The sequence below is a fragment of the Peromyscus californicus genome, unplaced genomic scaffold (genome assembly GCF_007827085.1).
Source record: "Peromyscus californicus insignis strain IS unplaced genomic scaffold, ASM782708v3 Scaffold_14__1_contigs__length_90479793_seg_2, whole genome shotgun sequence".
Lineage (NCBI taxonomy): Eukaryota > Metazoa > Chordata > Mammalia > Rodentia > Cricetidae > Peromyscus > Peromyscus californicus.
In genome coordinates, this window is record NW_026294436.1 from 20893973 (window position 1) to 20907211 (window position 13239).

General features: G+C 54.8%; 2 protein-coding genes across 5 annotated transcripts in view; one reads left to right on the top strand and one right to left on the bottom strand.

Annotated features, from left to right (window-relative positions):
• The first annotated feature begins 1952 nt into the window (after positions 1 to 1952).
• Positions 1953 to 10261, top strand: Mybph (myosin binding protein H). Its single transcript, XM_052736697.1, has 10 exons — positions 1953 to 1960; positions 2194 to 2429; positions 2515 to 2649; positions 3353 to 3520; positions 5737 to 5924; positions 6209 to 6404; positions 6575 to 6714; positions 7239 to 7398; positions 8477 to 8613; positions 8731 to 10261. Exons 1-10 carry the CDS (start codon positions 1953 to 1955, stop codon positions 8953 to 8955), a joined length of 1593 nt encoding a protein of 530 aa, XP_052592657.1. The 3' UTR covers positions 8956 to 10261.
• A 105-nt stretch (positions 10262 to 10366) lies between these two features.
• The window catches only part of Adora1 (adenosine A1 receptor), a 35087-nt gene continuing 32214 nt past the window's right edge, over positions 10367 to 13239 (bottom strand). For all 4 annotated transcript variants that reach the window (XM_052736999.1, XM_052736998.1, XM_052737000.1 and 1 more), the window contains one exon: positions 10367 to 12298. In XM_052736999.1, the coding sequence (XP_052592959.1) occupies positions 11659 to 12298 (640 nt within the window). In that variant the 3' untranslated portion in view covers positions 10367 to 11658. The remainder of the gene's footprint in view (positions 12299 to 13239) is intronic.

Sequence of the window (13239 nt, forward strand, 5' to 3'; positions counted from 1 at the left end):
GCCACGCAGTCCCCGACTCCTGCCCACTGTCCGCCTTACCACACAAGGTCTTTGAAGCCTCCTGTAGGAAGCCCCCCCTGTCTCCTGAGGCCCCCCTTCTCCCAGTTAGGGACAGGTTCTCAGGGCTGACTCTGGGTCCAGCCGAGTTAGTCACATTCACTTATAGCTTCAGTGTCAGAAGCCAGCGTGGAGATCGGGTCTCCCTACTCAGCACAACACTGAGTCACCTCACAGAGAACACGGACGCCCAGGCAGAGCTGGACCCAGAGGCTCCTCAGGCCCTCCACTGACACTCCATAGAGGACTGTAGGGACTGAGAGACAGCCATACTGCTGTGCCCATCCCCAACAAGAGGGAGAAGCAGAATGCTGTCGACAGCCCTAAATAAATTACATGTCCATTTATTCCTAAACTGTGGGCTACACCATGCCTGCTTAAGAGTGTGTGAGAGATACTCATCTAATCTAAAGAGCTTCTGTATATTGAAGGGGAAACAAACCTCAGTGACACTCTGCAGCCTCTACAGTCATGTGTGCCCTCGGCCAGAGGCTGTCATTTTAGGCTTACCTTGGCCTTACCTTCCTTTTTATTGGGCTAACGACCTATGGATACACTTTGAAGATCCAGGCTTCATGTGGCTCTGGCTTTGGATTCCAAGGACAAAATGATCATCGTGTTTCTGTGATTCGCCCTTTGGCCTGTGAGGTCAGCCGGGGTGTCTCACCGTCACCTGGCTTCTGCTTTAGAACTACATAGCTACATACCTTGTGCTGTTACAAGTGATACCTCCACAGATCGTCTCATCCGTGTCTCCTGGGAGTCCAGAGGAGGATGCCCAGAGCCACCGGCTAGGCACAGTGTCGCTGCCACCAAGTCCCTGCCTCCTTTTTCTCAGTCACTGCTCTGATCCACACTCCCACCCACAGTGAGAATTGCTGACTGCTCCTCCTCCTTCCTGACACATGGTATTTTCTGGATTTCAAATTATTACCAATCTTAACAGCTTCTTGAATAAATGAATCAGGGACTAGGAATTCGGCTGAACCTACTCCATTTGCCACACTGGGAACGTCTGTGCCTACGTCCCCTTTTGAAGAGGCTAGGAAATTCAAGTCTGCTTGTCTTATCTTCAAGGGTAGGTTCTCAGTAGGCCTGGGAATTAGTGAAAATGGAGGTTTCCAAGCCTTGCTACAGAAACAGGAACAGGCTTGCTCGGTCCCTGTTGTGGTGTGAATGTCCCCTCTAAAACCCCTCAGTTGTCACTAACAGTATTAAGACGTGGAGCCTTTAAAGATGTGATTAGGCCGTGGGACACTTCCCTCATAACTTAGTTAATGTCATTATTAAGGAGTGGGTTAGTTATCTCCAGAGTGGGAACTGGATAAAAAGCATGCGTTTAGCCCATTTCTCTCTGTCTGGCTTGCCCATCCTCTGTATTCTGACTCAGCACAAAGCCCTTCACTGGATGCCAGGGGCCATGGTCTTAGACTCCAGAGCCATGAGAAAAATCACTCTCTGCTGTTTTCACAGAGCCTATGGCATGATGCCACAGTTGAACTAAGCAAGATGGTCCCTTTCCTTAGGATTCACACTGGAGCGCCTGCCTCTGGCCAGCCTCACCTTGGGCATCTCAATCCTCTCCTCTGTGGGGGCCTTAGTTTCACACAGTACAAGTGTGAGTCCCCAGAGAACGGGGTACCAAGGTAGAGTGAACAGGTAAAAGTGGGAATGTTCACAAGGATGGCTGGTTCACATATCCTTAACTCCAGGCTCCACTCCATGGAGACTGGGGCCCAAGGGGAGCCCCGAGGAAACCAGACACATGAAACTAACTTGATCTCCTTTTCCAGATGGCCAGTCTCATTACCAAGCCCAGCGATGTCCCAGTTCACCTATCTATGCCCTCCCCAGTCTGGGCACTGGCACCCTGGCTGTGAAGTCTAGCTCGGGTGATGTCGAGGTAGTATTCTCCTCAAGGGGCCCTTGCAGTTCCTCCCCAGAGCTATTCCTGGCCTGGGTGCTCCCTGCCCCCCGTCCCCCTGCCTGACCTGACCCCACAGCTGGGAATGGTGTGCTGGGGGTGGGGCAGCCCCTGTCTATATAAGCCTGGACCTAGGTCTCTCAGGCACCCTGGTGGCCCAGACCTGCAGCTGACCCTTAAACACTCCAGCTTGACCCCCTCCCCACAACCAGCTCAGAAATGACAGGAAAAGCCACCTCTGAAGCTTCTGTCTCTAGTCCAGGGGAGACAGTGCCTGAGCCTGCCAAAGTGCCAACCACGGAGCCTTCTGGAGAGGCCACAGCATCAGAGTCCCCGGGGCAAGAGCAGGCTCCAGAGCCACAGAAGCCTGGATCTCAGGCCCTGGACCCTGCAGGCCCTGAGGCTGCTGCTGTACCCGCAACCACTAAGCCTGACCCTCCAAGTGAAGGTGACTAGACGTGGGGGCACCTGGAGAAGGGAGGCAGGTATGCGGGGAGGGGCTCTTCATCTCACCCTGGTCCCCCCTCCCCCAGATGTCCCCAGTGCCCCACTGCAGCTGACCTTGGAGGATGTAAGCCACAGCTCTGTGACTGTGAGCTGGGAGCCCCCCGAGAAGCTGGGGAAACTGGGCCTTCAGGGCTACGTGTTGGAGCTCTGTCGAGAGGGAGGTGAGTACCAGACTCAGCCCTACCTCCACCCAGATGGTTGGGGCCAGGACAGCAGGGGCAAGCCCAGTCCCTGCAACAGGTCAGTTCAGGGGGAGAGAAAGGGAGAAGGTGTAAGCCCTGGTCTTAACTGCCTGGCTGCCACCTGCTGCTCCATAGGAACCTCTGAAGGAAAAGAGAGGGCCAATGACCTCAGGAGACCTCCCATCCTCCAGTTCCAGGGAGACTTTGAGTAATAGAAGGGGGTGGGGGAAGGAAAGGGAGGAAGTACTGAATCTCAGAAAACCTTTTTCAGGGGGAGTTAACCCAGGAGGCAGAAAGCGGGGGGGGGGGGGGGGGGGGGGTGATACAGAGGAGGGGGACAGTTAAATAAGAGATAGTAAGGAGCACTAGGGAAAGTAGTCCTTGACAGCCACGTTCAGCCTGGCTTCTGTCTCTGCCCCTACCTTACTTTGTGTGACTTGGTGAACGTGCCCAACCTTCTCTGGCCTTCTGCATCCCCACCTCCGGCCACCTTCCCAGAGCGCTCTAATATCAGCTGTCTTTGGTGCTATTTGATGCTGCAAAATCAGGGAAGGGGGCAAGAGAGACTACAGCCCAAGAGCGAGGTCAGCTTCTGTCCATCACCCTTGAGAAGGGAAGCCCCGTGTGAGAAGGATGCCCCTGCCACACCACTAACACCCAGACGTTCCCCCACTGCCCTCAGCCTCAGAATGGGTGCCTGTGAACCCCCGGCCCGTGATGGTGACCCAGCAGACGGTTCGGAACCTGGCTCTGGGAGACAAGTTCTTCCTGCGTGTGACTGCAGTGAGCCCCTCGGGGGCAGGCCCCGCAGCTGTGCTGGACCAGCCTGTCCACATCCAAGAGATCATTGGTAAAGCCCCTCTTTGCCTCTTGTTCACAGACTGGATATAATGGGGAAACTGAGGCCATGGTCAATGGGACTCAGGCAGCCATTTCCCCCATGTCACACTCACATGCACAAGCCACATACTAACGTGTCTTGCCTTGTGAAAGGTTCAGGCTCTTCAGCAGCAAGAAGGAGGTCCAAGAAGCCACTTCCCTGAGTGGTCCAGCCCCTCCCTCACCACACACACCACCACCATCAGGGAGCAGATCCTTGCTGCCCAGGGATGACGCTCAGGCTCCCAGCGCTAGAAGCCATCCATTCTGACTTTTTCCTAATCTTAATCTCTGAAGCCATGGGAGTTGTTGCCTTTCTGTTTCCTCAAACCTGGGTTCCAGGCTCTCCCGAGGTTCTGGAACACAGGGAAGGGCCCCGTCCCCCCTGTTGTACCCTGGCCCTAGCGGGAAGAGGAGGCTGTGCAAAGGGTCTGTGAGGCTCTTCCATCCCCAAAGGGCAGTGCCTCTGAGAGGACCTAGGACCAGCTGCTGTCCCTGTTGCTAATATTTCTATTTGCAGGGTGCGTTAGCCTTAGTCCCCTGACTCCCCTCCCAAAGCTGCTCAGGTTTCAGACTGTTAATGACAGTGAGTCATTTGGTCTGATCTCAGGTCTCTGGGGACAGTGCAGGGCCCCCGGGGGGAAGAGAGACATGGGCAAGCAGGTGGTCTGAGACCTTCTCCATCTTCCTTCTTGTTCCTTGAGGGATGGACAGAGGCTGGAGATAGAGCCTGCCTTTCCAGACGAGGCATCTGGGAAGAGAGGGATCTCAGCCATAGGAGGGCTCAGATCTGGATTCAAGGAAATACACGGCTTTAAGGTCTAAAGACATGGAAAACCAGACCCCAGACTGCCATAGCTTATTCAAACCAGGCAGATCCCAAAGGGCCCAGAGACTCCCACAGAGCGACCCAGTCTTTCAACAGTCTCAGATTCTGATGCCCACACAGGATTGTTCATAGCCACCAAGCTGCTCAATGTCTGCTCTGGTGGTTTTCAAAAGCCACACTATCTGGGTGAGATAGCACACCTCCCACCACCTTGTGAGCAGCAGCAGGATGCCTGTGCTGATTCCAGCCTGGAGGTGCTAGGAAGTCCTTCTGGTTGGCAGAGTCCCAGATCTTCCCCCAGGGCCCCAAGACGCTCAGACTTTGAAATGCCTCTGAGACCTTGGTGTTGAAGGAGAAAGCAGACTCAGCACCCACCTCTCCATTAAAATTCCTCTGGCAGGAGAGAAGGGGATTTCCTGGAGAGAAAGTGGGGAGGAGGCTATGAACAAGCTGGGACAGCCGGACTTCTCATGGGCTGGGCAGGGCAGGGTGGGGGCCTTGTCCAGGATCCTCAGCTGCTCAGCTGTCCCCTCCTCTTGGCCACCTGGAGCTGCCAGGCATGCCTGACCTCCTGGAGAGGTCCCTGGAGCATTCCAAACCATGATGCTCCCAAGCCAAGTGCCTGCTCAGCTAATCCTTGGAGACACAGTGTTCCTTCTTATGTCCTCCTACATGCCACTGACCAGCTGCTACCACCTGTTTACGGCTTCGGAGGCTCAGGCTCAGTCCCCACACCGTCCCCCAGGGACAGGAATGGCAGTTGCTGCAGTTTCTCTTGGAATGTCCAATGGCACCTGACTAGGCCATAGTCAGGAAAGTGATTCCTACCAGAGTAGGAGGCTGAACTAAGACTTCAGGGAGGACTTACCACCATGACTCTGAGCAGAAGCTTGGGTACCTGCTCTAGCTTCTGTGCGAAGAGCCTGAGCCTCCCAGCAGCCCTAGAGGCAGAGACTTGAGCCAACAAGGTTCCACATTCTCGGGGAAAAGTCCTGGGACCCTGGGTGCATATGCTGTGTATCGGCAGGAAGCCCGCACACTCGTTCCCTCTCTAGGCACATTGGCCGACAGGTGCAGAACCTGCCTCCCTCCAGGGGGAGACAGCGAGCCAGCCAGGCCCATCTGGAGCTTGAGAATGCCTGGGCCTCGGGGTAAATCCCAGCCTGGCAAGGTTGAGGCGCCAAGGGAGTGCCGGAGATACCGACCAGTTCACACTGTAGAGTCCCTGACCTCTCTGGAGCCTCTCAGTTCTCCGCAACCCAAAGGCCTAAAGGGATTTGGGTCCCTCAATCTCAGCGTTGAAGGCTTTGCCCTCCCAGCGAGGAGGCAACCCAAGCTGGTGGGAGCATACTAAGTAGGACCTGTCCTGCCTAGCCGGGAACCCACACTCGCTTTCCCCTTCTGCCTCAGACACCCTCACTCAGTTGGCCTAAGCCCAGACACTTGTTTTCACGCAGAAGCCCCCAAGATCCGTGTTCCCCGACACCTTCGGCAGACTTATATCCGCCGGGCAGGAGAGTCCATCAACCTGCAAATCCCCTTCCAGGTAAGCATGCCTCGCAGATAACGGCCTCTGATGCGTCAGGAGTGGGACCTGCGAATGTCAGGATTCTCACTGGAGTCTGCCTGGGACCCATACAGATGGCTGCCTTCCCAGTTGTGCATCTAATTCAGTTGTGAGTGGACAGATGGGCAGCCGCCAGGGCAGGCCCCACACTAGGAGATGTGGCTCTGGGCTGCAACCGTGGATCAGCGGGACAGGTTTCCCAGGCACAGCTAGGGTGGGGCGCTTATACCAATCTGCACTTACACCAAACCCATCTTTGTCAGGGGAAGCCCAAGCCGCAGGCCTCTTGGACCCACAACGGCCATGCCTTGGACAGCCAGAGGGTAAATGTGCGCAGCGGAGACCAGGACTCCATCCTCTTTATTCGCTCAGCTCAGCGCTCAGACTCAGGCCGCTATGAGCTCACTGTCCATCTGGAAGGCTTGGAAGCCAAGGCCAGCATTGACATCCTAGTGATTGGTACAAGGGCAGAGGGGGAAGGGCTGTCTCAAAACCCTTGTCCCCCACATCCCAGGGCTGATGGTGGGTGAGGGAAGGCTAGGGTATCGCGGCAAGTGCCAACTCTTGAGTGTGGAGACTTTGTAGCAGGCTTGCTTCCCCTCACTTCCCTTCATCATCTGGTCCTGCAGAGAAGCCCGGGCCCCCAAGCAGCATCAGGCTCCTGGATGTCTGGGGTTGCAATGCGGCTCTCGAGTGGACTCCACCCCAGGACACAGGCAACACAGAGCTCCTGGGCTACACAGTGCAGAAGGCTGACAAGAAGACAGGGGTGAGGCTGGCTGGGGCATAACAGGGATGGGAGAGAAGTGGTCCAGGCCAAGAAGGTCTATCCCACTAAGAGGCTCAAGATGAAGACTAGACCAGCTCCTGCTAACTGACTCCTTATATGGTCCCGGGCAAGCCTCTGCCCTCTCTATACCTCAGTCTTCAGGGTGCATTGCACTGGGCTGCTAAGGAATGATCTTATCATGTATATAAACCACCTGGGAAGCCGCTAAATGTAGACCCTGATGCAGGCGGTTGGGGCTGGGGGCTGGGAACCCACATGGCTAAATAGTGCCCAGGTAATGAGGCTGCCTGTCTGCCAGCCACACTTACAGGAGGGAGGCTCTTGGGCTCATAAGAGGACCCAGGAAGTCCTTCTCCCACTTCCGAGTCCTTCAGGTCCCATGCTGAATGGTTCAGCCTCCCAAAGCTGGGGCATGGAATGAGCCCCTCCGAGGAGGATTAGGGTAAGCAGGGGAGAGAAGAACTGGGTAAGGGCTGAGGGTAACCCAGTCCTGGTCCCTGCAGCAATGGTTCACAGTGCTGGAGCGCTACCACCCCACCACCTGCACCATCTCAGACCTCATCATTGGCAACTCTTACTCCTTCCGGGTCTTCTCAGAAAACCTGTGTGGCCTCAGTGATTCGGCCACCACCACCAAGGAGCTGGCTCACATCCAGAAGGCAGGTAAGCGGTTTCGAGCCCGGGCAGGACACGGAAATCAGGAGTGGTATTACCAACATCTGTCACTACTTCTTCTTCCGTGTCCCCACATCCCTCTAGGCATCTCCTCAGTCACTGCTCCTTGGAACATTTGCTGCCTCCCCCCTCCTCCCCACCACCACACACACTCAACAGTTCTGCGTGAGTGTATGTGCAAGTGCGTACACACACTGACGTGGAGTGACTGTAAATAGCCGGTGTGACTGACAGATTTTAGCAAACACCAGAGTGTAGCCATGCAAATGAGCAGTGCCCCTCAGGAGGCTGTGTACTCCTAAAGACGACTGCGGCTGCTCACATCACAGAAGTCACTGGGTCTCTTGCACCGTGTCCCCAGGTGCACACTCTGAAGGGTGACGTAGACCTGATAGGTACACTGGCAACCTGTAAAGACAGACACCTCCCCATCCAAAGACTGGCTGTGGTATTTACTGTCTCCATCAGGCATCTGGTCAGTGGGGTCAAATGTGAAACTTCAGGCAGGACTCCACCTTGACCCCTGCCTGTCCCAGATCCTCCCCACAACATGCACATTACAGCGACCCTGGAAGCCACACGCTTAATTATTGTTCATTTTAATTACATTTATTTGTGTGTGAGTGTGTGTTCCCATGCACGCGTGCACGCGCATGTAGACTCCAAAGACAACTCGTCCGTTCTCTCCTTCTACCTTCTGGGTCCCAGGGATTGAACGCAGGGTGGCAAGCACCCCTACCCACTGAGCCACCTCGCTCACCCTGGAAGCCCAAGCAGCACGGCCATCAGAGTTTTGTGTTTAGAAGAAAGGAAAGCCACTCAGGTCTCAGAGATAGACAGAAATGGAAAGCGATGTTCAGCTTGCCTCACGCCCCTGTGGCTCTGGCTTTCCCGCCCATTCCTCGCTGTTCGCCTTCTGACCTGCCTCAACTCCGCTCAGCGAGGCTTTCTCTGGTGCCTCACAGTTTTCACATGTTGCTGACGAGGCTGAGCTTCCCAAAGCTTGGGGGTTGAGGCCAGTCTTCTGAAGCCCCCCTCCATTCCTATAACCTCAAATTCTCCCCAGATATTACTGCCAAACCTAAGGGGTTTGTTGAACGAGACTTCTCGGAAGCCCCCTCGTTCACCCAGCCCCTGGCTGACCACACCTCCACTCCTGGCTATAGCACGCAGCTATTCTGCAGCGTCCGAGCATCACCCAAGGTGAGGGGCCCTGGGCTGGTGGGGCGGGCAGAGGCAGCAAGGGCTGAAACTGTCTCTTGAGAGCTGGTTCCAGCCCATGCTTTCACTTCATTATCCTTCATCTGACCTTGCCTCCAGCCCAAGATCATCTGGATGAAAAACAAGATGGACATCCAAGGTGATCCCAAGTACCGCGCAGTTTCTGAGCAAGGGGTCTGCACACTGGAGATCCGGAAGCCCAGCCCCTTTGATTCTGGGGTCTACACTTGCAAGGCCATCAACGTGCTAGGGGAGGCCTCTGTGGATTGCCGACTGGAGGTCAAAGGTGGGAGTCTAAAGGTTTCCCTTCGTGCCTGGCCATGAGGGGACAGGTAGATTCCTTCTTTGGAGCTTAGAGTGAAAACTGGACCAGGAAGGAGACAAGGTGTAGGGACAGTTTGTGTGACTTTCCAAGTGGGAAGATGTTCTAGCTGGGGACTGGGGCACTGGAGATCATTGACCTCGAACCTGTCAGTTCCCTCCTGTCTCCCCCCAAGCTCTAACCTGCAGGATCTCTTTCAGCCTCCGCCACACACTGAGAAGCAATATGGGCAGAGACTTGGGACAAGGAGACAGGTGAGCAGATGGACCCACCCCTTCAGCTACCTCCAGTGAGAGCAAGGTCAAAGAGGAGACTGAGAAGAGAGAACCTACCTCCTAGGCCCAAAATGTCACTGGAGAAGGGCTAGGGAGGGAAGGCAGTAGACAGATGTGGGCGCAATTTTGCAGCTAAAGACAACTAGCATGCACGTTCAGTTTGGTAAAGACCGTGTAGGGCTGGGCCATGCTGGTGAGGTCTGGAAGGGAAGGGTCCAGTGGGTGGTCACAGGACAGGGTCTAGTCTTGGCTTTGAGTGACTGTAAACAGAGGTATTCTGTTTGCACCTTTTTCCTCCTCAGAAAAGTGGGGACCCAGCCCTGCCCTACCTTCTTCATTTGGTGGCTCCGAGGCTCTGGATGAACTAGAAGTCTCTAGAACTACACTAGGCAGAGTTCAGCACTGAGAACTGAGCCTGAGGAAGGACAGAGAAAGGTGGAGGCGGCTCTCTACCTGACTCCCCAACTTCTCTTCTGGCAGCTTGGTCACGTACCAGGGCTCAGAAGGACATTCTCTGCCAGGTCCTGCAGACCTGAGGATCGGGCCTCCAGGCCCATCATGTCTCTCCACGGATACCCAAGACCAAGATACCATAGGAACAGCTAATGGAGAGGCCTCTGGTACCTGCAGGCCTCCCTCCGCCAGAGGCTGGAGTCCAGACCCAGGAGTGGGCTTGCCAGGCCTCAGGTCAGGCCTCATGGGTACAAGAGTGCCCCAGAGGTGCAGTGACTGGTCCCCCCCTGCAGAGCTGTACACTGGGTGAGAAGCAGTCAAATAAATGTGTGTGGTGTTCCAGCATGGGGCTTCTGTGGTAGTGAGTGTCACGGTGAATGGGAAGATACTATGTTGCTATACATAGCAGACACTGTCACCACGAGGAAGGTGCCAGCCGGAAGGGTCTCATGATAGCACAGGACATTTTTTAGACATGTGAATGTTCTGGATCTTGCTTTCTGATTCACCATGTGCTACCCTAAATGTGTAACTATAGCAACAGATACACCATCTCTGGAACCTTCCTTCTCCCATCTGCCTCCACACCCCTCTCCCAGCGTTTCCCCTCATCAAATCGTCCCTGCTGAGGTGGTCTAGTTGCCCTCTGCCAGTGTGGGGGTAGTGCCAGCACCGCACTCTCCACAAGGGTTCACAGTCTTTTATTAGACATAGGGACCTCCTTGAGAGCCAGGGACGCCCTACCTCCAACTGAGGGAAGAGCCTGGAATCAAGACTTGGAGTCAATATTCACACTCAGAACCTGTCACCCTCCCCTGCCTGCTGTCCACACAAGGAAGAAATCCAGGCTCAGTGGGGTATGGATTGGTCCTAACTGAGACCCACAAAGGCCTACGCTCTGTTCATAACACAGCTTCTGAAGCCCCTAAAAATTGAGCTTAATCCCCCGCCCCCAGGAGCATTTTGGGTATTTCAACGCTGGCAAGGCAATCGATCACACTCTCAAGAGAGCAGTCTCCTCTGGTCTGGTCTGGCCTACCGTACTCCATACCAGGAGTGCCTATAGTCGCCTGGGACCCTCTTGGATGACTTCCTCCTCCTTCCCACTCAAGCAGAGTGCTCCCAAGGGCTGTCCTTTCTGGGGCTCTCTTCTCCTGGGGCCCAGAAGCAGGGATAGTGTCATCCAGGAGCGTCCAGGCCTATCTCTTTCTGAGAGTTGGTGACATTCGGTGGCCCAGAAGACAGAAAGTTACGTTGGGAACGCCCAGGAAGTTCAGGGCAAAAGGGCTCAGTGCTGCCCCCTGCTGGCTATGTGAGGCCAGCACCTACTGGACCATGCTTATTCCCCTGTGCTTAGAGGCCCACTGGCAGGCAGTCCAGGGTTGTGAATAAAGAAAAGGTGAGAAACGATCCTTGGTCCCGGTCTTTCTGCCTTGCCCAAGTATAACCCCAGGCTTGTCGGGGTAAGGATTGCAGGCATCACAGTACCTGTATGGCCAGAAACACAAAATCCTTGGAGGTGGGGATGAGGTCTCCTTTCCTGAACTTTGCTATCTTTCCTACAGAACGGGAGAGAAAGAAAAGCCAGGGCATACCCACTTCTCTCTATCCATCCTCTGAGGGGGTCTTATCCTCTCCTTGAAGTTGGTCCCTTGGGCCACCAACACCTAACAGCAGGCTCCCCTGTTTGACTGTAGAACAGCCGGATATGGGGCCCTCAACACACTCCTCTCACCTTAGGGCACCCAGTTCCCTGCCATAGCCTGACCCACCTCCAAGCCTCCTCCAGCTCCCCAAGGTACAGGGCAACTGGCTCCTTGGAGAAGGGGCTCTGCTCTACGGCATCTCTTCAGAGCCTCCCTGGTGCCCACAACCCACAGCCCAGCTGGGGAAACTGAGGAAGAGCAGTGGCGCGGTTGGGATCCGAGGGATGAGCAGAGAGTCACTGGATGTGGGCTGGAGGGAGCAGGGCGGAGTCTAGTCATCAGCTTTGTCCTCTGGGAGGTCGTCGTCAATGGCAGGCTTGGGCTGGCATCGGAAATGGTCATTCCAAATCTTCAGAAAGGTGACCCGAAACTTGTGGATGCGGAAGGCATAGACAATGGGGTTCATGGCTGAGTTGCCGTGCGTGAGGAAGATGGCGATGTAGATGAGGATGCTGGGTTTCTGGCAGGTCGGGCAGAAGAGGGTGATGCAGTTCAGGATGTGCAGCGGCAGCCAGCTGAGGGCGAAGAGGAAGAGGATGAGGGCCAGTGACTTGGCAATCTTCAGCTCCTTCCCGTAGTACTTCTGTGGGTCGCCAGAGGAGGCCGACACCTTTTTGTTGAGCTGCTTACGGATCAGGTAGAAGACCTCCAGGTAGATGAGGACCATGAGGAGCAGCGGCGGCAGCACCCAGACGAAGAAGTTGAAGTAGACCATGTACTCCATGCTGATAACCTTCTCGAACTCACACTTGATCACGGGCTCCCCCACGCTGCCATTAGCTGCCCAGTCTTGTTCCACCACACTCAGGTTGTTCCAGCCGAACATGGGTGTCAGGCCTACAACCAGGGAGAGGATCCAGCAGCCAGCGATGGCCACTGCTGCCCGGCGCTGAGTCACCACTGTCTTGTACCTGGAGGGAAGAAGGACAGGGTATGAGAAGTGGCCCATGACTATATGTGGACCCCTCCCCTGAGGCCCACCTGCCCCTAGGATTCTAAGAGGAGGTTTCTCCACCTCCAAGGTGGGGTGTGTGTGTGTGTGTGTGTGTGTGTGTGTGTGTGTGTGTGTGTGTCTTTAGCTCAGGGGCTTAATCTTTAAGATCTAAGATTAGCCCAGAGTTTGCAAACTCTAGCCTCATTTCTCCTCTAACAGAGAGAGGAAATTCTGAGTAGTGATAAAAATAATAACAGAAGCCGGGCGGTGGCGGTGCACATCTTTAATTCCAGCTCTTGGGAGGCAAAGCCAGGTGGATCTCTGAAGGCCAGCCTGGTCTACAGAGTGAGTTCCAGGACAGCCAGGGCTACACAGAGAAATCCTGTCTTGAAGAAAGAAAGAAAGAGAGAGAGAGAGAGAGAGAGAGAGAGAGAGAGAGAGAGAGAGAGAAGAAAGAAAGAAAGAAAGAAAGAAAGAAAGAAAGAAAGAAAGAAAGGGAAAGGAAAGGAAAGAAGGAAGGAAGGAAGGAAGGAAATAACAAAGGATCTCTTTTAAGAGTTTCAAGCAAATGGCTAAGTACAGCTGACTTGTGCCCGCCTTGACCTTCCTGGTTTCTCACTGTTGGACTGTAACAGCCCTAAGGGTTAAGGCAGTGTAAGGACAGCCCACTATGAGGTTGAAATGAGGTTGAAAATGGTTTTGAAGCCTTCCCAAGGCCACACAGAAGCTAACAGCACTGGCCTGTGCTTCCTAACATGTCTCCACTCCCCCAAAGAGTCAGATGATAAACCACCCAAGAGGGTCTCAAGAATCCTTTCCACACCGGGCCCACTTCTCCTGGTCCTGTTCTGCTCAGCTGTAAGCATCTCTGGCTTCCTTGGCCCCCAGTTCCCCTTTTAGTCATATCATAGGTCAGTC

Bases quoted from the DNA above. Each gene is read 5' to 3' on its own strand.
- Mybph (XM_052736697.1), top strand. The intron at 2,430-2,514 runs GTGACTAGACGT...CCCCTCCCCCAG, and splicing joins GCCTGACCCTCCAAGTGAAG to ATGTCCCCAGTGCCCCACTG. The intron at 3,521-5,736 runs GTAAAGCCCCTC...CATACTAAGTAG, and splicing joins CCACATCCAAGAGATCATTG to GACCTGTCCTGCCTAGCCGG.